Source organism: Synchiropus splendidus, chromosome 4 (genome assembly GCF_027744825.2).
Source record: "Synchiropus splendidus isolate RoL2022-P1 chromosome 4, RoL_Sspl_1.0, whole genome shotgun sequence".
NCBI classification, from domain to species: domain Eukaryota; kingdom Metazoa; phylum Chordata; class Actinopteri; order Syngnathiformes; family Callionymidae; genus Synchiropus; species Synchiropus splendidus.
This window is the reverse complement of record NC_071337.1, coordinates 22,253,005-22,279,180: the sequence shown is the minus strand read 5'-3', so window position 1 is coordinate 22,279,180 and position 26,176 is coordinate 22,253,005. Positions and strand designations below refer to the sequence as shown.

General features: G+C 44.8%; 2 protein-coding genes across 2 annotated transcripts; one reads left to right on the top strand and one right to left on the bottom strand.

The window, feature by feature from the left end:
• Positions 1 to 6,569: 6,569 nt before the first annotated feature.
• On the top strand, positions 6,570 to 13,849 carry slc38a2 (solute carrier family 38 member 2). The gene is made up of 16 exons (XM_053861984.1): positions 6,570 to 6,891; positions 7,928 to 8,035; positions 8,123 to 8,204; positions 8,279 to 8,394; positions 9,516 to 9,589; positions 9,663 to 9,755; positions 9,924 to 9,999; positions 10,488 to 10,570; positions 10,682 to 10,740; positions 10,830 to 10,988; positions 11,070 to 11,149; positions 11,230 to 11,330; positions 11,692 to 11,816; positions 11,894 to 12,038; positions 12,115 to 12,212; positions 12,291 to 13,849. Exons 2-16 carry the CDS (start codon positions 7,929 to 7,931, stop codon positions 12,393 to 12,395), a joined length of 1,503 nt encoding a protein of 500 aa, XP_053717959.1. The 5' UTR covers positions 6,570 to 6,891; position 7,928; the 3' UTR covers positions 12,396 to 13,849.
• A 951-nt stretch (positions 13,850 to 14,800) lies between these two features.
• On the bottom strand, positions 14,801 to 25,083 carry scaf11 (SR-related CTD-associated factor 11). The gene is made up of 15 exons (XM_053861983.1): positions 24,929 to 25,083; positions 22,668 to 22,714; positions 22,416 to 22,561; positions 22,251 to 22,334; positions 22,066 to 22,145; positions 21,866 to 21,942; positions 21,752 to 21,789; positions 21,609 to 21,670; positions 21,407 to 21,532; positions 20,097 to 20,185; positions 17,812 to 19,980; positions 16,579 to 16,916; positions 16,350 to 16,508; positions 16,166 to 16,285; positions 14,801 to 15,494 (listed from the first exon to the last, which is right to left on the bottom strand). Exons 2-15 carry the CDS (start codon positions 22,684 to 22,686, stop codon positions 15,399 to 15,401), a joined length of 3,603 nt encoding a protein of 1,200 aa, XP_053717958.1. The 5' UTR covers positions 22,687 to 22,714; positions 24,929 to 25,083; the 3' UTR covers positions 14,801 to 15,398.
• Between the last annotated feature and the right edge of the window lie 1,093 nt (positions 25,084 to 26,176).

Genomic DNA, 26,176 nt, shown 5'->3' with positions numbered 1-26,176 from the left:
AGGATTATAAAGGTAATTCCTTGAATCAAGAGATGTTGCGGCCCATTTAGACATCGCTGTTTTGATGGCTGGAGTTCACGACCGTGCGCAGAGTTGAGCCCTTAAAAACAGTTGTAAATGTAAGTGAGCAGTTTCACTTCACTTTCACTTCACCTTCTGTTTCCTCAGGTGACATGCAAACAATGTTCTTTAAACAGAGTAAGACTAGGTTACAATGTATATGTAATATGACTCAAATGTGGCCTGTAACTTGCACCTGAAACTCACAAAATCACATACTGCATCAACCACAATGTTCTGATTTGCTTTCTCTTTTCATTAAACAGTCTGATCTCACCTATGCCCTGTTGTCATTTTGACATTTTAATCCGGCAATTGTCATTTGTTCATCCGAATCAAGGCAGATTATAATGCTCCCATTAAATCAACATCTGTGTGCGTCAAATTTATATTCCTGATCAACCACGGTTCATGACGAACGCCGTGTTCTCGTAAATAAAATCCCTGGTCCACAAGATCCTGAATCTGGCCAGTGCCACTGTCTTTTTAAAACTCTTTCTCTACAACCACGCCCAATTGTTTGCAAAACTCAGTTTGAAAATGACCGTTTTTCATTTTCTTAGTCTTTTTTTTACATCATTTTATTTGTTTGAATTGCTGTTCTATGGAATGCATGCAATGTTTACATTGTTGTTCTTTGATCAACAATGTAAACAAAATAAGATTCAAATACAATGCATTATAACCACTGTTTTCCACATAACAAGTCATACATATTACTTTTGTTCAGGGATCTTTTTCACTACACTATGGCCAGGGTTTCCACTACTCTGAATGTACTTGAAATTATTATGAAATTGAAATTCTTAGTCAAATATTTTTTACATTAAAAGAGCTTTAGTTTGAATACAGTGATATAAAAAAAATTGAATGTAGCCACCATCGTGATTTATTGTGCCATTGTCAAACTGATGCAAAATAAACAATATTTTGTTGTTTAAATGTATGTATGGGTCCATCATTGGATTCAGTTATATACCACATTCATTCAAATTGGAAAATGTGGCTTCTTGTGGCAAATATTCTTATACCATTAAACTAGATTATTTAATCACAAATCCTCTATATCCTCTCTCTCACTCTCTCTCTCTCTCTCTCTCTCTCTCTCTCTCTCTCTATATATATATATATATATATATATATATATATATATATATATATATATATATATATATATGCAAGTATGAGTAAAATGATTGCACTCTTTTACAGTATCCAGAGCCGTATCCAGTATCCAGTATCGTGGATGTATCATTGGGGCCAAGCGGAGTGTGGAAAGAAAAAAACCCAGTGACGCTTGTTCCTCTCTTTCCCACTGTGTTAGGAGGTCTTGTTTGACTAAGGAGTGTTTTCGTAGTGACCCTGATCCTGGTGCATGATTCGTGTCCAATCAGGATCAACTCCCGTGTCGCCATGCGTGTATGTGTGTGCGCGCCGGAAAGTGTGAGAGCGGCAAGTTTTTCAAAAGAAACTTGCTTCCTCTTTGGTGGCTTGTTTGCCTTACAGTCTGATGGCCACCGGCCGAATTTGTGTCACCGACGTCAAACGGTTGTACGACTCAGACGCAGGAAGCAGGAGAAGATCACGCACATCCAGGCCCGAATGTGGATCTAGACTTCACAGTCAAAATATTGGTACCTGCAATTTATCAGAACCGCAATATGTATACATTCATCTAAGTCACATGATAAACGTTTCTGACTTTGACTGCAAGGCTGAAATCGCGTTTCTCTCTGCGAACACCTCGAGTTTAGAGGTTGTGAACCCATCAACCTTTATTTTTATAGAAGAAGACAGATCATGGGATCCTCACCTTGGAACAACCATTCCTGGAAGGCTCACAGTGAGGACGGGGTGAGGAAGGGCACAGTGCAAGAAAATCTCCAGGCCACTGTCAGGGAACATGAAAAGTTAATAATTCAGGTCTAAGGGGGGCGAGAGGCCTAAGAGCTGGAGATGATGCAGCGAGGGGCTCTCTGCGGGGAAGCTGGCACATTTGAATGTCCACAGCAACATTTGTCTGGCGAGCTGGCAATCGTCTCATACAAGGAGATGGACCTCTGCCGAGTGGGCTGAGTCGTCAGGGTGACTGGGTACAATCAGAGATGAAGGTCAAACAACATGGCTGATGTCGCTTCTGCCTCAGATTTAGGTCAACCTTATTTATATTGTGGAGCGGGGACTGATTACATGCGAGGGAGAATATTAACAGGACCCTATTATTAAAAAAAAAAAAACCTTCAGTTAGTGGGAGATGACAGCACATGTCAGGTGTTTAGGAGACCAAGTCAGAGAGGCTAGATGGAGATGGTTTGGACATGTACAGAGGAGAGATAGTGAGTGCATTGGTAGGAAGATGTTGAGGTTGGAACTGCCAGGCAGAAGGTGGAGAGGAAGGCCAAAGAGGAGACGTGTGGACGTGGTGAAGGAGGACTTAAGGTTTATATGTTTCAGAGAAGAGGAAGCAGAGGAGAGGTGAGATGGAGGAGGATGATCCGCTGTGGCCACCCCTGAAAGGAGAAGCCGAAAGAGAAAGAAGAAGAAGTGATCAGACGCAACACATTACAGTCATGGACAGTCAGTACCAGAGCGCTGTCTGACCCAACAGTTGCTGGTACATGAAGGAGCTTAAAAATTCAATAAAAATAAATAAATGAACCCAGAATTTTAGACAAAATTTCAGCGCCTGCTTTCTGCACTGCTGCAAGGTCCTTCACGTCACAAGCGTGAAAAGGTTATTTCATAATGAGTATAATTCGATCACCCAGCCCTGTTACTCATATGTAAATTAAAGCGACAAATGTGCACTTGCAGCGCTCAACTGCAATTCAATTCTGCTCACTGTTCAACATCTCTAAACATGCTGAGCTCTTGTCCTTACATTCTCTCCAAAGTGGAGGAACTTTGTTCAATGTGTGCACGAAGATCATTTAGCGTCTCTTGAGTAAACACCAAAAAAAAAACAAAAAGCGCGGGTGGCAGATGATGCAACTCCGGCCCTTATTTTCAACAATTCTTTCTTCCTCTTTCTCTAGAAAGTCTCTAGGTTTCCGTTGTTTGTGTCATCTCAACTCTTTCAGAGTATTTCCTCCCTATTGAAGCACAATTTGGTCTACAGGTTGTGTCCTGTTAAATATCCAGGTTCACACCTAGACAGGTTTGTGTGCGCCATTGTTGTATGTTCACAGGCGTCAACCCTTCTGTCGCTATTTGTGCGCAGCTATTTCAAGCCCAAATGAGTTGCAGTCAATGCATCATTGCCTGAACTTCTCTGAAACAGCTCTGATGAATTGAAAGTTGTGTGCAGCGCCATCACTGAGTGTGAGCATGTTTCACCAAAGTCACAGTGTAGATGCTAACTGTAGCCCTTCCCTCACGCCTTGTGGATAGCATCCCATCGACATATTGAGCGATGAGAATCTCTGCGCTGAAGGTCTATGGACTCTCCTTCCCCACGCTCCCCTTCTCGCTGCTCCACTTTCTTGATCCGTCTTAGGTCTACCGGGTCGAGCTAAAGCCCAAAACAAAGACCTGCAAACATAGAGCCAAAGTTACTCATGTGTGACTGAGAGCCATGGAATGTGTGTATGTGTGTGCTGGAGTGATTGATTTGGGCGAACATGAACAGTGTGCTGGCCCACACTCAAAGGACTATGTTGGAGACAAATTAAAAAGTGGCTCTTTTGTTAAACTTTGTTAAACTAAACTGTTAAAATTCGGTGACCTTTTCATATATAATCCCATTGTTGTTGGCACACTGACCAGCTAAAAACATATCAAAGGAGTTTGCCATTGAAATTGTATTGTGTTCCATTAAAATTATCTTAGAATATGGAAGAATAAAAGCAATTGAATAACCCTTTGCATCAATGTTATTTTGACAGAAATGTACTGTTGACTGTCCTGAAAGCCCCGTCTTAATGAAGCTACCAGTGCAAAAGCTAATGATAAGCTAAGCTAATGTTTACTTAGCTATCTTAGATTCAGTGCACAATATGCACATTTCACACAATACATTCAAATTTAAAGATGAAATGATGGAATTTGATTTGTATTTTGGAGTGTTATCGTAGCTGGTTGGACATTAGAGAAGAGTCACTTTCATACGAGATGGAAAGTCTGAAATGTGACTCTCTTCATACTGTAGCAGGGATGATTATCGGTATCAGCATGGATCAGTATCGGTTCTAATCCAGGCCAAAATGATTGGATTGGGTATCAGACGTTTTTTTCAAAAACCTGTTTGAGCCGATCCGTGAGCCCAAGTATCCTCAGTTTCACTTTGTGAGACAATCCGTAATGTTTTTTGGAATTTACAATGGTGTGTCATTCACGGTGTAGAGCCTAGTATTTTTGCTTTGCTGCAGTATCGGTACTGGTATCGAACGGGAAAACTTGGTATCAAGCCATCCCTAGTAGAAAACAATGCTAATATAATGCAGTTTGAAAAAAGGACGTTAAATTGTCTTGTTTGGAAGTAAATAACATATCACTAAATAGCTGGCCTCTGAACTTGCTTGTCAGTTTGTTAAAAAAGTAAGAAAAAAAGGTAAGAAAATAATCTGATACTACTTCTGGAGTTTTGTTTCACAAAAGCTGGAAGTCAACAGTATGATTTTGTCACAACGTTATGAAATGAATTTTCCGTATTTCCATTTCAATTGTCACTGGATTAAAAGGCGTGGGACACTTTTCCAAAATACTACTTCCCGTTGATATATGCCGATCAGTCACTGTGATTGCTCTTTACTCAGTGACTTAGACCTGTTAACCTTATCATAAAGGATTTGATTAATACCTTTCTTCTCTTTCCAGAACGCTCAATTGAACCAAAAATGTTCTGTTTTACATCGAAAATAAAATCTTCCTCCACCAGAAACTTCCACTTGTTTGACTGTTAGACCAGCTCTTCCAGTTCTGCTTCATGTCTTTCCCCGCAAGGCACATTAAAAAAACACTTTCCTCTTTCAGTAATGAAAGTTTCTTCCATATAGTATTGTGGAATGTGTTAAACTGCTCAAGCAGCCAGAAGCAGAGCATGTTTGAGGGCATCATAAATCAAGGTTATGGACTGTGGTTAAGACAAATATTTCAATTCAAATGAAGAACTTTTCCTGTCTCCCAGCAATATACAGTTGTTGGTAATGCGACGCTTCAGAGAAATAATGAGTTTCTGGGAGCAACACCACCTGAAATGTACATCCTAGGAAGGGTTGTTCCTCCAGAGGTGGACGTGTGGCTCGTATTACATGTTATTCATCCAAACATCACTTTAAATATTAAAAAGATTCTCCTCTTCCATTGTGAACTTGAACCTCTCAAGATACTGACCTCGTATCCGCAGCACAGCTTAGCATGCCACGGATACTTCCTAACTCTGAACAAGAATGAAAACATACAGGAGGCCAGTGTGGTTATGAGGACAGTTGAGCTCGATCTGTAAACACTGCTGAAGGTAAATCTTGACTGCCTCCTGGTTCGACTGGTTTTAAGGTCAACTAGTAACGGAATCACTTTTCCACAACTCATTATTGTTTTCTGCACATATGCATATCTTGAGTTGCTACCACAGGAAATGTGGCACACTCTTGCTTTTGAGCAGTTGAATATGGAATATTTGAACAATATCTGTGTAGTTCATTTGCTGTGAGAGACGCCTTTAGGGATGAAAGCATGTGATGATGACTTTGCTAGTTTATGCAGAGGAGCAGTAAGTCAAGCTCTTCAATCCCATTGGGCCAAGTTGTATTGCTAACAAAAAAAAAGGACAAAATACGCGCTATTCTGACAACAAACTATTCCTTCATGACACTGGCCCAATTGAAGTTAGTATGGTAATAATAATCGTCTTTCAGTTGCAGGACGAACATCAATTATTACACAGTAATAGCATATTGTAAATTCATAGTAATGAAGTATCTTATAACCTGTCAGTGATTGTACTTGGTGGTCTCACATTCCCGCGTTATTATTAGCAGAGGGCAACAATGAAGTTGGTGACGTGCGCATAGGTCAGTGTTGGTGTTACTTCCTCTTGAAACGGCAGCCGCGCGCGCCTTTGTGGTCCTGGTTATCAATTATAAAAGAGAAACCTGAGCCGTGGAATCTTCCACGCACGCACGACCATGTGAAGCTCCTCCAGAGAGTGAATGAGGATCAGGACTGTCACATGACGGCAGTCGTGCGTAATCTCTTTCGGACAGGGGGGTCCGCTTTTAAGCCGCGGGGACGCACTGATCCGGTTGGTCTCATCAGACGCGCTGAAGATCGGAAGGACTTTCTTTGGGAGGAGTTTGGTGAAGACTGTAGTTTCCCCAGGGCGAGTCTCTCTGGGTCATTGTGTTCCAGGGCTGTGTTTGTATACAAACCCACGTCACTTCACAGCGCGTAAAGAGTCTCCACCTCCACCAACCTGCGCGTCCCTCCCTCCCTCCCTCCCTCTCTCTCTCCCTCTCTGTCCAACTCAGGGCTGATGCAATGCTCATCTATAAAGGGTGAGTCCCACCCCTCCTCCAGCAAAGCGCCCTTCAGTCTCTCCGAGCGCACCACGCCTTTGGAAACATTGAATTAACCAAAATATTGGGAAAAACGCTTCGCCTAACTGCGTTCTTTTTTTTAAAACAACAGTAGACTTGATTCAAGATCGAGTTTTTCAAGATTCCTGCTCTTGGTTATTTCAATTATTTATCGTATTATATTTATATTTATATATATAAATAAGAGATTGTGTAGAGTGTTTTGTTTTGTGAGTGAATTTGCTGAGTTCGCTTGGATTGGATCTCCTGATTTGGACCACAAAGGATTTTAATCGTCCCGACACATCTAGTGAAGGTAAGAGCCGGTGTTTCATCATCCTCAAGTCACCGTCTTGTCAGGGAGGGAATTGACTGACAACAGACTGAGCGTCAACTGAGGACGTTTTCCTTCCTTTATTTGTACTGCCTATTAAAATGTATACGTATTTTATGGAAATGCTATTGACTTGTTCAGCATGAGTGTTTTTATTTTTTACAATATAAACAAATGTGGTGCCGGAAATGAAACAGGGCAGAATATGTGAAAGAGACAATGCCATGACCAGAATCAATTGTTGACGATTCCTCGTGTTTCTCGGGTCAAATTGATGTATAACGATATATATCGCCAGACCTCGTGACAGTGATGCTGCGGCGATGTCCTCCCAGGGTGACAGCAAAATCCTCTCATTGGCGCATTGTGCTAATATTGGGAGAATTGATTTTAGTTTAAACCCGTTGGATCTGGAGTAAGAAATGGGTTTGGGAAGCTGATGACAGCCGGTAATGGACACGGTGCGGCGCAAAATGGCCATAAACGGACAGCACGTGCCTTTGTTTCCATTGGAGCCGGTGAAGGAAGTAATGTGATTAAAAAGGTCCGGACTCGGATCCGTGCCTTGGCGGTCCGTTAATCCACCGTCGTCCACATACTAAAGACAAAAATCAACATTATGACTCATACATTTTTGTGTCAATACAAGAATTTTTTCTACGACATTTATTCAAATAAGGTCATTTGAGTAAAGTAGCTATATAAACACAATCGTTTATAGGGTTAAGGGTTTGATGCCACAAATTACTATTATTATTATTATTTTTTTTTTTGTAAGTGGAATTTTGCGCAGTGGTAATGTTGAATCAAACGCGTGTTTCCGAGCTGCCGGTCTAGTATTTTTCCACTGCTGGTGCGTCACTCCCCTCCCCCGCCCTCTCGCGAATGGTCACATGACCTGGGATTCTGGGAGAGGAGGCGCGCGCGCGCTGCAACATTGATGGCGGACGGGAGCGCGCCTGCAGCTGGAATCATGTTTGAATAAAGTTTCAATTGTTTTTTTTCCCTGTCTTCCCAGGATGAAGCAGCCGACAGAAATGAGTCGTTTGTCTCAGGAGGACGACAGCAGCGGCAGCTCCAGCGAGTACCCGTTCCCCGACTGCCCGAGCAAGGTCCCACTGAACGGGTGAGACTTTCTTCCATGACATTCTGTCTGTTAGCCTCAGAACATGGACTGGTAATAGCTAACATTTCTCCCTCATTTCCACTGAAGTCCATACTCGGATGTTGATGCCGAGAACCAGAATTTCCTCCCGGAACAAAGCATGGGCAAGAAGAAATATGACACCGAATATGTAAGCGGCTTTAAGCTAAAATATCATCAAGTAAACGTTTTTTTTTCCCTAACCGTGTTGGCTTGACCCCCCAGCACCAGGGCAACGCCTCCTTTGGAATGTCAGTCTTCAACCTGGGAAACGCCATCATGGGCAGTGGCATTTTGGGCCTGTCTTACGCCATGGCCAACACTGGAATCGCCCTCTTTGTGTAAGTTCACCCCTCCGCTTGCTTCGTGATAGGCTGCCCTTGCACTTGATACATGTATCATCTCCTGGAAATATGATGGAGGAGTCAGGAAGTTGCCCACAGATGTGTAACAACCAAGCGATGTGCTGGTCAGTGGTTTGTGTTTTGTAAGGCACATCCAGCTGGAGTTGTGACTGAGCTGCAAGGACACTGAGTCCTGCAGGTGTTCTCCCACCAGCCTGTTTGTCTCTGTCTTCCCCAGCTGCAGATTACACCTGAGGTCCCAAGCTCGTGGCCTCATGTGTTCATATTTGTTTTGGGAAGGGAAGAAAAAAATGGGTTTCCAGACTGTTGTGACCGTGTTCCTCATAACATCAACCAGCACGCCAGTTAGAGTCCCAGGATCGTAGGCGAGTCATTTCTGAACATTTGTGCGCGGACAGATCACTGTCTTCTACTCACTCGGGACATTCCTGTCAGCAAGTCACACACACACACGGGGAGCGTCAGGACAAGCTGCTTAATGGAGATAATCCTCCTGGGTTGCGTCAACAGACTTGTGATGGTGAATGGAACAACTCACCTTAGCTCGGCAAAACACAAGCTGACTGCAGCGAGAATCGTTCAAATTACACGGCCGGTCACGTATCAGGAGCTTTGCCCTTAGCCGCATTCATCTCGGGTGACTGGTAGATACATTTTCACATCTACTATTAATACACCCAGCACCTGCCGGATCTGTACTGCGAAGCCTTTTGTCCTGAGCAAGGCCGTGATGTTCCTTGGCAGCAGGGGTCTCGCTGTCCTTCATGACAGAGTGAAAGACGTGATTCCTGCAGAGCACACAAGCAAGTGCAGCTTCAGCGTGGCACTCCTACACAAAAAAGAAGAAAAAATGCACAAAGATAACAAAGGACTTTGGTTTTTGAGGCGGTTCTTGTGATGCAGAGTGTACATTTGAGGGGTGAGAGTGATTATTGCAGCGTGTATCTGTACGCGGAGTTACGCCAGCTACAGTAGTGGTATGATGTTGAGCAAGTCTGTGACACAGTGACTAAGTATCCAATCCATTTTTTGTGGTGGTTTTACTCCATTTTTCAAATTTGTGTTTGATGACTAAAAAGGATGTCTTGTCCCTGCAGAATTCTCCTGGTGGCTGTCGCCATCTTCTCCTTGTATTCTGTCCATTTGCTGCTGAAAACTGCTAATGAAGGAGGTGAGATGGTTCTATTTCATGTCGCCTGAAAAGCGTCTGGAAGCCGTTGGTTCTAAACTTGTCCATCTTGAAGGTGCCCTGGTGTATGAGCAGCTCGGCTACAAAGCCTTCGGGATGCCAGGCAAACTCGCCGCCTCCTGCTCCATCACAATGCAGAACATCGGAGGTGAGACTTGAGCATGACAAAAACAAAATCCTTTTCCTGGTACATAAAACTGAGAAGGAAGGAGCAGTGTACCGTAGTTTCCAGTAAATGTATGACTCACTGGACAAGCATGTATCTCATCAGATCATTTGTGTAGCTCATGCACCAACTGAGTATTTTGTTTTTCAGCCATGTCAAGCTACCTCTACATAGTGAAGTACGAGTTGCCCATCGTAATCCAAGCTTTTGTTGGAGGTGACAACAAGTAAGAATCCTACACACACACACACCAAATTGTCTTTATTATGATACGTTTATAATTATTATTTAACATCTATGATGGTGTAATAATATAGTATTACACTGCACTCCTTGTAAAAAGAAGACTATAGCTGGATAAATCTCTGCTGATCTTGAGGCCGACACGTTTCCCATCAAGGTTTTCAGTTGAAAGGAGGTGACGCTCCTACACACAAAATGGCTGCCGTTTGTTTACTCAAAGAAAGTGTGTTTTCAAGTGGCCTTCAAAAGACTCATTTATTCACCAGAGTGGTGGCGCGCGCTGCCGCCTGATCTAACGTTTGTGACGTTGTTGTTGTTGTGGCACTGCTCACCAAAGCTTAGTGGAGTCTATCTCTGGCTCTGTCACACAAAGTTAGATTCTGCCTGGCGGCTGTTGAGGAAACATGCTCTTGGTTCCTCTGGCATTGGTTGTTCTTTAAATAACTTGGATTGTTGCCTTTTGTGTTTCAGTGAGTGGTACACAAACGGAGACTACCTGGTGTTGATGGTGTCATTATTCATCATCCTGCCGCTGTCGCTGCTCAAGAACTTGGGTAAGCCATGTTTGTGTGTGTGTTGCCATGCCAGCCACTTCCTAGAGTTTCGAGAGGAACCTCATAAAATCAGAAGCTGACGTTTGTGTTTTGCCCTGTCTCCGCCCGCAGGTTACCTTGGTTACACCAGTGGTCTGTCGCTGCTGTGCATGGTCTTCTTTTTGATTGTGGTGAGTAAACAATGTGCCACCTTCAATGAGCTCTTACTGTAGAATTAAATCCGGTTGATGATATAAATAAATCATGTGCTGTCTCGCAGGTGATCATCAAGAAGTTCCAGATCCCGTGTCCGCTCCCCGACAACATTCACGCGCTGAATGAGACGTTGAAATCCAACGTGAGCACGCCTGCCGACAACAGCACGGCCGTGGATTACAGCGACGCCTGCACGCCCAAATACTTTGTCTTCAACTCTCAGGTACAGCCTGCAGACAGCGAATGACAAGCCTGTCACCCAGACTGGCCTCAAACTAACCTCTTTCTCATCCCAACCCTGCAGACGGTCTACGCTGTTCCCATTCTGACCTTCGCTTTTGTGTGCCACCCCGCTATCCTGCCCATGTACGAGGAGCTGAAAGAGTAGGTTCTTCTTTCTTATCGCGCAGCTGCCGCTTTGTCTGGCCCAGTTCCCTGACCCTCCCGCTCTTCCTCCCAAACAGTCGCTCTCGCAGGAAGATGCAGGGAGTTGCCAACGTCTCCTTCCTGGCCATGTTCATCATGTACCTGCTGGCTGCTCTCTTCGGATATCTCACCTTCAACAGTGCGTACATCTCCACGTTGTCTTGTGATGCGTGACCAATCTCAATGCTCGATCTAAAGATGAAACATATTTGTCAAGTATGTGGTGTTTGATCCATGGAACACAAGCTGAAGCTAAAGTTGCGATCAGTAAAGGATCTTTAAAAATCCAGGTTGTATTTGTGCACAACGTGAAGGTCAGTTACGCAACAGCGTGAATCAGACAGCTGACGCGTGTTTGTGTTCCCACATGTTCCAGCCAAAAACAGGGTGAATGTGCAAGTTCCCGTAATATTTGAGTAATAGCCCTGTTGGCTTGTGTCCGCCGGTTTTCCATGGTTGTCATCAGGTCATGTACTCACCATGATGACTTTCCTCCACAGTCCACGTGGAGCCCGAGCTGCTCCACACCTACTCCAAGTTCTACAAGTTTGACATTCTCCTCCTCATCGTGCGCCTGGCTGTGCTGACCGCCGTCACGCTCACCGTCCCCGTCGTGCTCTTCCCTGTGAGTAACATCAGCACCTCTCCACCTGCCAACGCATCTGAGCATCTTTTGAATCTGTGTACAAATACCTTGCGCAGATCCGCACCTCCGTGAACCAGTTGCTCTGCGCCTCCAAAGACTTCAGCTGGGTCCGCCACACCATCATCACCATTGTCCTGCTGGCCGGCACCAACGCTCTGGTCATCTTCGTTCCAACCATCAGGGACATCTTTGGCTTCATCGGTGAGACTCTCTAGACGACGAACGGTGTGTTTGCTGGGGAGAGGAAGATCACCACTGACATGTCTGGGCTCTGCAGGTGCATCTGCTGCTGCCATGCTGATCTTCATCCTGCCCTCCGCCTTCTACATCAAACTGGTCAAGAAGGAGTCCATGAAGTCGGTGCAAAAGATCGGGGTAAGTTCTGCGAGCATGGCGCTGAGGTTGCTGTGTCGTGGTCGTCGTGACTCATTGCGTGTCATGCGCCCCCTGCAGGCCACTGCCTTCCTAATGTGCGGCTTCTTGGTGATGATCGGCAGCATGACGCTCATCATCATCGACTGGATCCACAATGCCTCCGCCGGCTCGGATGGACACTAAACTCAGCTGAGGAAGTGGATGAGTTACAGTACACTGATCTGGCAGCACCCAGAAGTAAACACACAAGAACTCACTTGATGCTCGCGCGTCAAATCACGCCATTCCCAGAGAATGTATCTGACTTTGTACAGTTCGCCAAACATGGTGGTTTTGTTTTTTCTCTTTTTACTATAACGTTTTTCATTGTTTTTTTGGTTTGTTTGTTTTTGTTTTTGTATAGTCCTGGTACAGCTGGAATACATTTGACGGTGCCTCAAGTCATCAGTTAAAAAAAAAAAAAAAAAAAAAAAGCAGCTTACACTCAGGTACGATTCCATGTGTGTGTGTGTGGCTGTGACCTCAGAAAGATCGAGCACAGGCACGGACTTGAACCTTTTCCTCCAGCGCGTTTTTGTTTGTTTACGTTGCCAAAAATACGTTTGTATAGCATCCTTGTACTTTGAAAAGCACTTACTGTTCAGCGTGTGAGAAAACAAAGGTCACAGGCGAGTTGGATTCCGCTGCCTTGTCAGTATTCGGACACAGGCTTGGTGGTCAGCTCGTACAAAGAGAACTTGCCTTTTCTAAGCCGACACTGGAGCTGCAGAGTGTTGACGGACGTTTTATTTATTACCTGCTGAAGATCGTGTTACGCTGGTGACCGACCAAGCTGCTGCTTTTTAAGACCTTCAGACCGCATGGCCTGCTATTGCAGGTCCATGACACCAGGGGGTGCTCTTCCTAGAACACAGGCATCTTTGTTACGCCGGATTTAGGCTTGGAAGTAGTTTACCTGCAGAAAATATTGACTGGACGCTCTCGCACGATTAGAGCAACTACGATTCTCGTGAAACCGTGTCACTGAATGATGACATCACGGCTGAGCCCTGACTAAGATTTGGTGATCGGTTTTACATGTCGATCAATGTACTTCCAACACAAACGGAGCGTCGTCAACCAGTTAAACCAAACACGCTAAAGTCCAAACAAAGTGTCTTTCCATCCTTTGGTTCTGATTGATGTTCCGTTTCAGTCGGCCACCAGATGGCGCCGTGCTTCCAAACACTATCAATCCATACCGTTCTCTATTTATGGACACCCGTCAATCAGTGTAACTATTTTATTATATTTATATAGCAAGTTGTGTACATATATATATGTATATATATATATATATCTATTGAGTGTATATATGTTCAAACTTTTCTTTTTTAACAGCCATAACGTCGGATCTGTACAAACAAAATACTCAAAATTTATAATGATGAATCAAACTGACTAAACAATGTTCATGTGTTCATTACGCGGATGAACTGTTACGACACCACTGATTCAGCGTCTGCGACCTTGGAGAGTGAGCCAAGGTGGAGTGTTGTGAAGGAGCAAAGTCGCGGTGACCAGTGTTACACTCTTGTTTCAATGAAACACTGTAAATCCTGATGTAATTAATGTCCAATTAAATCAAAGGAAAATGATCTTGTCTGCCTGTGTTGACTCACACAGTATGCTGATATTCTTGCACACACTCAAGTCCATATTTAATTGACATTGATATTTTGCATCAAGTTTCTCCTGCCAAAAGCAACGTATTGACGTCAGCATATTCTATATCAAATTCATTGAGTGTCCACCTTCTGCCTAAAATGACATGAACACACACCAGCCTGAGACAATTTAATACGTTATTTCAAATTATCATAAAGCTATCACAGGATGTCTGTCATTGGAAACAATGCATCGGCCACCTGTAATTTGTTTTTAAAGAGGTTTGTCTTTGCTCCATCAATAATTGACAAGAGCAAACATGCAACTAAAAATTCTGAATTAAATCATTCTTTTTTCAGAAAAAGAATTTCTGAATCTCCCATCCTTAAAGCAAGTGAAGTATATTTAAATCCAGAGTTATTTTCCAATTCAAACGCATCTAATGGCAGTTCATTCTTTTCAGTGAACTGCTCTCACACCGTACAATCGTTGGCATCCACGGTCGTTTAAGCAACTACCAACGAAAGCTCACCTTTCTCATCGACTGCAGGGTCATTTACGCATTTGTCGGTGCATTTTTCATATTACAACGCTGCCCCTGGTGGTTAAAGTGAGACACGGCAACTTTGTGCCGGCTTCTCTTAAAGGCATATGTTTAACGATAATTCAATTGCATAATTTAACACAAGCACATTTTGCAAGCGAGAATAATGAGGCTGAAATAGTTATTTTGGCCAGGAATTCTGCCCTGGAGTCAAAGGGACACAGAGTGCATCAATAAATTGCAGTGTTAAAAAGTGGACCCTGGATGGTGATATTTAATAAAGTAAAAACTGAGTGCTCAACACGGGGTATTGTCTGCTGAGATTCCTGCACAACACCAGTCAGCAGTGAGAGCAATGTCATCTAACAAACTCAGAATACAAAGAACAGAGCCCACATAGGAAGCAGCTAATTTATTTCACTACTCTCCAGCGTTCTTGCACAGTTCATGTTCACTCATTTATTAAACATTCAAGCAGGTGAGATGAGGGGTGGGGGAGGGCAATTCCTCATGAGACATCACACACACGCACACAGCCCTGATAGGCCCGGCCCACCGAGTCTCCTCATCCAAGGCGGAGGTCAGGATACAATCCATCATCGGGCCAAGCACGTCAGTGAAGGCGTTACCCATTTTAAAAAGAGGCTTCGTCTAAAACTGTTTCACGATGAACAGTAGCAATATTTATTCTACACAATCATGATTAAAGATTTTTGCTTCAGTATTTATTCACGTCGACATAACCTCTCGCCCACATGACCCTGCTCTCCTCACAGTAGCTCTGCAGGTCATGATCTATGCAAAATAAAGGGCCCTTAATTTACATCTCCTCATTGGGTCTTGTTTTTTTTTCTAACAAAATAGGAAAATCTATAGAAAAAAAAACTCCTTTTGATAAAAAGAAGCAATATCAAAAAGAAAAGTGTCGGCTCTCCGTCGTTTTGGAAATCCAGCCAGAGGGAATTGCACTTGAGCAGCTGAGCGACGGGGAGAGCTCACTTCTTGCGAGCGCGCTTGTACTTGTCCACGTAGGCCTTCACCAGGTTGGCCACCTTGCCGGAGTTCACCTCGCCGCTCTTGCTGTGACACACCTGGGCCACAAAGAACACGTTAATTCCAAGGCTGTGCAGTTGGACACTTTCGATCACAATCGCTGGTAATAAAAATAGTCCTTTCCATGAAATCTTTTCCCTTGATCGCCTAAAGACGCCGTCAGTAATTGCAATTTCACGACACACGAGGGCGCTGTGAAGCTTCTCTCTAGTACTTCGGTTTAACTCAGGACAGCTCAGAACTAGTTTGAGGAAACATAAATGTAAGGATTTACAACTGTACAATATTTCTCGCATTTGCTTAAGAAAAAAAATGTTCACAGGCGGTGAAGAGGACCTGCTGAATCGGTAGGTAGAAATGTTTGCAGCTTGAACGAGAAAGAAGACGATCTGCTGCTGTCGAGCTGCACCTGGGGGCTGGGCTAGTTCAGCCCCATGGCAGCTAGCTGGACTGGACTGCAGTGAGAAGAGCGAGTGGCCATGATGTCGACTCACTCCACATCATCTCCACCTTCATAGCAAAATTCCATTTGAAAGTTGCTTCTATCCAATTCCAAAACATGTGATTTGAGCTAGTAGAGCAGCCGCCCCACACACAGCTGGCCTCACGAGTCCTCAGCACCACGCCCAACTGTCCGTGCAGGTGTGCCGCTAAGGTTCACATCCATCCAAACACAAGCTTTCCTCCCCACCAGCAAGTGGCGGCTCACCTTCTCCACTGCTTTGCGAACGATCTCCTTGTACTCCTCTTTAGAGATTTCCTTCTTTTGGTAGTAGGGCTTGATGGCCATCTTCACTTCATTAATAGCTTTCTCCTGGATCTGTTGTTTCTGCAGCAGAAAGGTCAAATTCAGTCAAGTTTGACTGAAACATGGTCATGTTGGTCGACGTCACCTTCTCCTTCTTAGAGCTGTCGGCCTTGTTATGCTGGAGCGGCTGCGTGGTGGACGATGGGAGTGGCTGGGTGGCCTGTTGGTGGCTCTGGGTGGCCATGGCCACGCCTGCTTTGGTTGGAGTGGGTAGCAGCCCGGGCTTCCCAAAACCCACAGTCATCTGGAGGAGAGCAACAAGACACCTTTCACAGTTCAGAGTTCTGCGCAGAGCTTCCCGTCTGAGGTCATACCTGGGTCGTGTGGCTTTCAAGCTGAGCCGCCACCGTCTGGCTGCCTTGCTGCATCGGGGGAGGCGGAGGGGGTGGAGGAGGCAGCCCCTGGGCTCCAACTGCAGGCACCTGCAGTAGCGGGACGGCAGGGTGAAGGTGCAGAGGAACCTGGGGGGGCATAGCGTACGGCGCCGCCGGCTGCAGGCTGACTGGCAGAGGGCCGCGTGGTGGCTGCACAGGAAAGTGGTGAACCACATTCATCTGAGCAGGAGGGTGAGGCGGGGGAGGCATGGCACTCAGCACTGGCACCGGAGCATTTCCAGGGACGGCTGGAGTGGCAGCGTCCGTTTTGGGAGGATCTGTGGCAGAGTCTTGGTGTCAGCAGATCACACACAGAGGAAGCAGTGATGCTGGGCAAACACGGCAGCTGTGATCCACGCTACAGAGTTAACCATGAGCTATTTATAAAGAAACAGTCATTTATAAATCCAACCATGCACGGCTCTTCACACTGCTTGAGAGACTGCACAGTTTATGAATGTATGACTTATAGAACGCAGAGAGCTGGCATCATTCTTCCAACTGAAATGTTTCACTTTGGAATTCAACAGGGACACAGGACATAAAGGTGGTCAAGTGACAAGCCTGAGCTGCTTTTCCAGGAAGTGAGCAGAAACTCTGGGTTTTCAGTTTGATGAGGCAGGATCACTGGATCAGAAAACCTCTGTGTCATAGGAGCAAAACTATGAGTTTCCCCAGTTGAAGCACAGACACATCCCTGTCTGGAGGAGATCATCACTCGACTGGATGTTTTGTATGGTTCCCTGACAGGAACCTGCATGTGATGCATAACTGTATCTTCCACAGAACATTGTTTAAAATACTCTCATCGTAAAGATGCGTCACCTTTAATGTGTTCACTGAATGACCCATGTCCACTGAGGAGAAATAGTAAGAGTGACAGTTTTGTTTCAGCTGTTGCCATGGAGAATCATGTGACCTGCGTTTCCATTGAGGAGGGCTTTTCGCGTCACTAAACGCGGGCTGCTAACGGATCAACTTTGCCTCTACGTTGGTAACTCAGCGTTAACTCCTGTTCAGAAACCGAAAACTCTGAGTTGTGCAGATCAGATTCGGACAACCTGTGTGTCTGGATCCTGACAGTGGAGTCTGATTCCACAACATGGAAGTAACCGGTGCGAGCCTCCTACACTGAGCAGCAGTGACACTACAATGAAACAAGAGTCTCCTCACCGGCGGCTGGCGTCTCCTCCTCCTGTCGGTTCCACCCTCCTGGGCCACCTCTCTCCCTCTTGGAGTAATAATCCCGCACGTCTGCCGGTAGAGTCCTCCTGACGGCCCAGCTGGAGGCGGAGGACCAGCCGGACCTGTCCAGCATGGAGTCCCCGTGCTCAGAGTCCTTTCTCCGACCGCCACCGCCTCTGTTCTCGTTGAAGCGGCTGTATGAGTCGTTCCCTGAATTGTTTCCAGTACCTGAGAAGCTGCTCCTGGACTGCCAGCGGCTGTCGCCAGCATCCTCCTGCTGGTTGAAGAAGCCCCGGTTGCCACCACGTCCAGCGCCACGACCGCGTTCAAACCCTCCGCGACTCCCGCGACCACGAGAGTTCCCCCTGTGTCCGCGCTCCTCCCACTGAGAACTGCTGCTCAGCCCCGAGTCCTGGTTCCTGCCTTCACCCTCGCCACGGCTCTTGTCGGTGACCCAGTCTGGATTTTCCGACCAACTCTGGCGATTTGGCGAAGTTTCACTTGGGGCACCATTTTCAAAGCGACCAGCGCCTCCATGATGCCTCCGACTCTCCCCTCCATTCCCACTGCCCTGCCTGGATTTCCACCCACCCCGAAAGTCCTTCCTCAGAGGAGACCGCTCTTTGGAGGCTGCTCTCTCAGGGCTACGTCTGTATGTTCTCGTCCTGGACCTGGACCTGGACCTGGAGCGGGATCTTGATCTGGAGCGGCTCCTGGACCGTCGCCTCCTCCGCTCCCGGCTACGATCCCTTCTGGAAAAGTCTCTGTCAGCATCTCTGTCCCGGCTGCGAGCGCGAGAGGAACGGCTGCTGTCACGCTCCCTTGATCGTGACCGAGATCGCCTGGAGGATTCTCGCCTGGATTCTCTCTTGGGTGACCAGGTGGCGGTTGGTGAGTGGAATCGGGAACGTCGCGGCTTCCCATTCTTTGTGTCGTGACTTTTGTCCATTTCCTGCTGGTCACTGGTCTTGTCTCCTGTGGCTGGCAGTCCAGGAGCAGGAGGTGGGTCAGTTATCAGTTGCTCTTGAGGAACACTGTCTTCATGGTCACTGGTAGGCGAACTACAGTCCATCGGGACAACATTAGTGTCATCTCCTGAGAGACTTGCATCCTTGTCTCTCGGACATTCAGTTGCCTCTTTTTCAGAATCAGTGGGTGTTTCTGTCGGAGCATCATCTTTTCCATCCTGTTGTGAGGTCTCTTCTGACTGCTGTTCTGCAAACAAGAAAGTGGCTTGGGGAGGAGTCTCACAGGATTCATGTGCGAGCTCTTGCAGTGATTTGTCTTCATAGTGGTGTTCCAGCGGTTCACAGGTCTCCATGGCATCCTCCTGGTCACTAGTCTTCTCACAGTTCGGAGACTTCAGTAGGTCTAAAGGGGTGCGCGGCGAGTCAGTGGGTGACTGCGAGACATTTTCTTCAGCGTATCCTGGTTTGTCTGGGTCCACCTCTTCATCGCTTGGTGCACCTTCTGAGCATGAACTTGGCCTGGATGGAGGAGAATCTGAGGCACAGGATGTTGGCCTTTCATCTTCATCAGGGTCCTCTTCTAGTGTGTTAGCTGGTTCCTCTTCAGTTCCCACATCATTACTAGGGGACTCAGCAATTTTCCGCTCCCCAGTTGAGAGTGACACCTCCTGATCTGCGTCAATACTTTCTTCTGAGTCTGACAGCGGCTTCGGCTCAGAGTTGCTGAGCTCCAGCTGAGCGTCAATGTTGTTGTCGTCATCGTCATCATCTTCTTCATCATCATTCTCCGTGTTGACCTCCTCGTCATTCTCTGTGGTCTCATGGTCGTCGCTGGCTTCGGGACTTTCAACTATTTCAGGGGAGCTGTTTTTCTTTTTGAGGGGTGCTTTCCTTTTCCCGCTGGCCTTTCTGTTAGTCACCCGTTTGCCCTTCCTCTTAGCTGGCACCGGCCCAGCTCGGCCTGACTTGCTTGGCTGACTGTTTGAAGAGTCTGAGTCTGACGCACTGTGCTGCGACGGAGATGAGGGTTCCGTGGTAGGAGGCTCTTCCTGGGATTTACTGTTGCGCCCAGATCGTCTAGCAGGAACAGACTCTTTCTTTTTGGGGGCAGCTTTGGTGTTTGAGGCTCTACCTCCTCTTTTCTCTCCACCCTTTGGACAAGTGATGGCGCAGATGACACCCTGGAACGCTGCACCAGACAAACTGAGTGAGTTGAAACAAGTCGAAAGCAAAATTGGGGCAGGTAGCATCGTTGGCCTAACACGCTAGCACAGATCAAACGGGTGACCAAAACAGGTGACTCACCAAAACGCCTGGATGCAAACAAGGGCCTGGAGGTAGAGAGTCCAAAACTAAATGAGCTATGATGTTGATGAGCAGGATGAAAGTGTGACCTGAAAAGTTCAAACCACAAATCAGACGAATTTGAGCTCAGTGAGAGAATCTTAAACGTAATACACAGCAATCCTTGATCATTTGAGTTTGACATCCAATACAAATCTTAAATTATGAATTTTAAAGTTGGTCACAAATTGAAAAAAAAACCCAATGAGGTTTAATTTCAGGAGCATGTTGTGTTCAAGTGTAATGTTTTTAATGTTGCTTCAATGGCTGAAGCTAGGGCGGAACTGTCGTCTGCTGCACTTGAAAGCAGAACAAATGAGAATAGACAGATCATAACCAAAAAATGTCACTATATTCATGATGCACTTGTTTGGGTGACTGAGTACAGGTGGTGGGTGAAAAAGGTGAGATGGACGAGGCGGATAACATGCATACCACTACATTTAAGGCACTAAAATCATAATAAGCAGTATTCAGGCTACATATAATAAATCAGTAACAAAATAAAGAAAATATAGTACTGACATCAATGTATGATCAATATAAAACTGAATGAAATTCCAAACGTTTTGTTGTGAACTTTCAGTCATGCATGATTGTACAGGCTTATAAATGGTTAAACTCTGTAAAATCAAACACGTCCCATGAAAGACGACGTGCATTTTGGTCATGTATATTTTAGGTTTACTACACCAAAAACCAGAGAACAATCGCTTGCGCTGAACCTGAAATGGGGTGATAAAATCAAGCGCTCCTTGTCATTCATCACGCTGCAGAGACGCAGGAAGAGCGCTCAAATATGCAAGTTTTACAATCAAAAAGGGACTTCTTCATTTAAAAAATTGGAATATGACATCACACAGCTTACAAATCAGAACCTCAGAAACATCTGCTCAGCTCGAAATATTGTCTCCTGTCTCCACTGTTCCCTGAAGCCTGACCATACAGATTGGTGTTTCTAGAGAGAAATATTTCACCTACATGAAGAAGGTTAAATATAACTGTTAATTTCAATTATAAACATTGCTGTATTGTGGTATTTTGTTCAATAAAGTTTGAAAGTTTAATGACAGCAAAATATTAAGTCGTTCAATAATCGTTTGAATAATCGTGATTATCATATGAATCAAAAATAATGGCGATTATGATTTTTGCCATCCTCTCCCAGCCCTAATTGAATCCACACCATTCACATGCGTCACTCATTTCAGCTTATTAAACAGTCAATTGCACAGAAAGGTGAGGCATTTTCATGTGTTAGTTGTCATTACCTGAATGGGCCACTGGTAGTGATGGGGGGAGCCAGTGACAGCCAGGGACATTCTTGAGGGATTGGTTTGCACAACTGTAAACCAGAATCATACGACACATCTTCTGGTACCCAAACAGGCTCAAAACTGCGGACAGAAATACAAGTTGGGTGTAATCTGATCGACAGTCAAGAATATAATGTTTACAGGAAACACAACTTACACTTCCTGTGTGGCCGTTAAGGAAGCAAGTGGAAACCATGTGCAGCATTCGGACCCTCTCACCTAGACGACACACAGGGGGGAGACTCAGACTCAGCATCAAACAAGCAATATACTCAACCCATGGTGAAAATGATAACCCACCCTTTTTCTGCTGAGTGGCGTGGGGTCTTCCTCATTGCCTGAAACATATATTTGGAGAAATTATTGAGCACAGAAACATACATGGCGAGGTAGTTATGAAGTATTTATACGTACATTTTCTAACAAGGCCTTTTGTTTTGGGACAAAATGACGCCTTTGACTTTTGACATTGTGGTCTTCCAGGTTTTTGTCTGAAAATAATACATGTTTTTGTTCAATCCAAGTACAGTGTTGCCACTACGCAGCTGGGAGGCAAGAGGAACATAGAGGGGGAAAGTATGTAAATATCTTCGATCTCAAAGGGTGAAACTTACTTGAGACAAACTTTTTGTTTAGCCTTTTTACAGAAGCAAGAGTCTCCATCTGATTCTGACACTCGCTTTGTCACAGGAACCTAAAAAAAAAAAGTGATGACAACAGGTTGTATCTTGCTGAACTACTGAACGGCGTTCATTCAACTACTGGCGCGACAGCATGAAAGACAGAGAATGTCACTCACCTGGACACAGCCAAGGTCACCATCCCATCTGTAAACATTGGTGAAAGGTTGTCTATCCACTGGGCAGGAGGGAACCAACTGTAACTTTATTAAAAAAAAAAAAAAAAACACTGTTAGCAAGAAAGAGCAAAAAAAGACTGCAAAAAAACACAGTCACAGTCATACCTCAGCCCAGGTGACCAAACATCTGAGGCAGAAAACATGGCGGCAGCTATCAGGTATGGCGAGCTCAGCACTCCCCAGAATGCCCAAACAAATCGGACATCTTTCAGCCTCCTCAACATCTGTCCCATCAGGAGGACCCTGGTCACCTGGAGTAAGGACAAAGACTGACTTAAAACCAAAACTTACCATGAACGTGTCGACTTGAACACAATATCTGCAGTTGCCAACAACACACTGCACGTGAAATCTTACCACTTCCAGCTCCAGTCATATCCAGCCCCGGGCCGTCCCGTTCACCACTGCAACATCGAGCACAGACAGAGTTCACTTACACACGAGTCAATCAGGGACTTCGGGTGTGGATCACAGGAAGGGGAAAATGGAATGTTGATGAAATCACGGTCCGCAAGACTTCACAGCTGCACTTTCAATCAATGAAATCACATCACTATCAAACTTCAATAGAAAGTAACAAATAAAACAGTTATATTAACGTAATTTTCACGTTCAAATGACCAATACCACTGAGTACTAAATTATGTCTGGAGCCTTCTTCAACGGTTGTCGTGCTTGACGGCTGGCCCAGCTTGGTTGGTCATGTTCTCAATTTGAATTACTTTGGCTCCTTGTTTCAATTCTCGGTGACCTTTCTTTCAAAACTTTATACGTTTTAAATTAGCTAGCTCACCAGATGTTTTAAACCTTTTACTTTTCATAAGCTAACAATAACAATACATTTCTCACGAGGCTGATTTCAGCTAGCAGATAAATATCAAATCTACCAACCTGGGTCTAAGTAATACACAAAGAGAAACTTTCTGAAATCACATTTACACGCAAACGTGTTTGAGGCTGTAGGAGCTGGAACTGTTTCTGTGCTCCCAGAGACAAGAGAGAGCAACAGACCAGCTACTTAGTCTGGAACACTGTTTCATTAAGCATCAGATACAGTGACCAAAAATCCCAGACCTGCGAGGATGAAGAGGGTATCTGAGTAAGACGTTGACACTCAATTAGAACTGGTTTCAGCTGAGTTTTCAGTCACGTAGTCTGACTAAGATCAAGTCTGCTGTCAGGACATAACACGTACGTCCATTAAGTAGCCAGCTGTTAATATGAACAATTCCAGGAGCATCTATGTTCCAGTTAAAGTCGACAATTGTAGGAAAATCAGCACTAACCAAGAGGGTTTTTGTCAGGGATTAATAAGCAGACTAGAAACGCCTACACTGTTCAAAACTGTAAAGTAAAACATGATGTTGCAGATTCATGAAATGCTTTTTATATTTCCACAAAGCTGAAGCTATTACTTAGTAGAAGGACAGATTTTAAAGCCACTTTGAACCATGCACTTAATTTCACAAAAGACAAGAAGCTATGATAAAGCAGCTGTGACCATACAGCAAGTTGGAATGCTTTTGCACGGTTCTGAAAAAAATACAATTAAAATCAGATCATTTAAGGGGAAGGGATATTATTTTTTTTAACCAAATGTGCAAACGCAACTACTTTATTTTCAAAACAACATCAAGTACACCATCATAATGTTAAATATTATAGCCAAGTGTGCTAGTGTGGAGGATCTTAGTTCATGACTGAGGTTCAAATCGTACTTTCAACACAAGAAAAGCTACAGTTCACACTGTTTATATGACTACAGCCACCAGCAAAAACAAACAAGGATGAAAACCCAATATGAAAGAATGTTCCATGGACTTGTATGTTTACACTTTTGCTGGGTTTAACTCTGACCTGGACGTACTGGAGACATGCCCAGTCGAGGCCATCTCTTTCAGTGAATCTCGCACCCTACTAACTTGCAGGGGCGCGGCAGAGGCAATGAATGAATGAAGTCATCACCTTTTTTTAAATGTGTGGGGACACAACCAATCGATGACGATAGCGTCATTATATTTGTTGTGTTAAAACAAAGTAAACAACTGCCTACTAAATAACTGGTCGTAGATAAAAGGCAGTCTGGTTGTATTCAACTTTAAGGCGATCAAAACATGCGAATCAAATCTTCAAATCTGGTGTGAAACAAAATCACCAACCAAGTTCCGCTTGTAAACACTACAAGGAAACTAAATCATTGTCGGTACTTAATCCAGACTGCGACACAAAATATATATTTTTTACAAATAACGCGCGTTTAGCTGTTCGAATGAATGTCAACTAGCATAAACTGTGTTATATCACCGAGTTATAACAGACTTGTTTTCTTATCTCACGCAAGCACGGCCCAGCACAGAGCCAAGCACTGCCGAGTTGCCAACACGGCGGGGCTAAAACAGACGCTTCGGGGCTCCAAACATGCCATAGAAGGCGAATAACCACGCGTGCAAAAACCTGTTTGAAACAGTAACTCATACGTGTCGAAAAATACGATCCGGCCTTGCACTGAAGGTCATGAGTTAGCTTAGCATGAAGCTAACTAGCTGCTAAAACAACAGCACCTGCTTACGTCGTAATAGGTGGCTAGCACGCAGCTAACAACAACCGCCTGTACTCACCGTGGAACGCGCCACACTGACCGGTTTTATGCCCCCAAAACTTGGTCTTGAGCTCCAAACGGGCTGGCGATTTAAACTGCGTGGTAGCGAAGTGAGGCTTAAACCGGAGCGTTGATTTGAGAAAGTCTCAACCACATGTCGCGGTGAGACTTGCGGCCATTGGCGTCCTCTAGCAGAGGCGGCGAGTACTGCAGCAACAGGAAACTCCGGGAGCCCGGGGTGGTCAATTATATCAGGCCACCAAGGGGCCACGTTATATGTTGCGATCATTGCGGGGGAGCTGTCATGCCATAAGGTAGAAGTACACATTAAACTGTCTGAGTGTGACTGAAATCTATCACTTTACCACATTGCTGAATTAAACTTGTAAATGTGACATAAAGCACAAGGTATTTTTAGTACCCCCTCAATGTCGATCAATTTATTATTTTTTTAGGGCCACATAAATACAAGCAAAGGGCTGCACGTGGCCCCAGGGCCACTTTTAGCCCACGTCTTTTCTTTAATCAAATTTCTACATGTTTATATCCACAGAGCTTTTTAGGGCTCCCCCCTTCCCCTGCAGTCCCCTCTATACCTTTACTCAAGACGTTTCCTTTTTACCTATTTGAAACTGTCTCATGCAGTTGTGTTGTTGATAAGCGTGTTCCTCTGTGCGATAGAATAGTTGAAAGGGTCGTGTGAAAAAGTGTGGAGTTCCGTCGGTGATGTCACTGGTTCTGTGAAAAAAGTAGGTATGCATCCAGTAGCCCTTATTAAAGGATGAAGCCATGCATGTGTTTCACCTGAGAAAAATGGATCACTCCACACAACACACTTTGATTAAAACTTGCACTGGAGAAGGGAAAACGTATGAAGAAGTGTCGGACTAATGAATGCCATCTAATGTAATCTAATGTGAATAATAGGCTGCTCGGCTAAAATAATCTGCAATGCTTTAAAACGCCAGAGACGCGTGTGAATATGGAAAGCAGACATTGGAATGGATCCAAGAAAAGCCAGAATGGCAAAGACCTGACCAATGATCAGCCCCTGGGAGAGCAAAGATGGTTTGAAGTTACCTGTAATGTGAAAGTTAAGAGAAGTCTGCGTGAAGCTAATCTATCAAGAAGAAGCCCTGCTGATGAGGATACAATTTGCCTAAGACCACATCAACATGCCAGTTTGTCAGACGACCCCTGAACCCTGAATTCACGCCACAGTCTACTGAAGACCATGAAGTATGGAGGTGTAAGAATCATGATATGA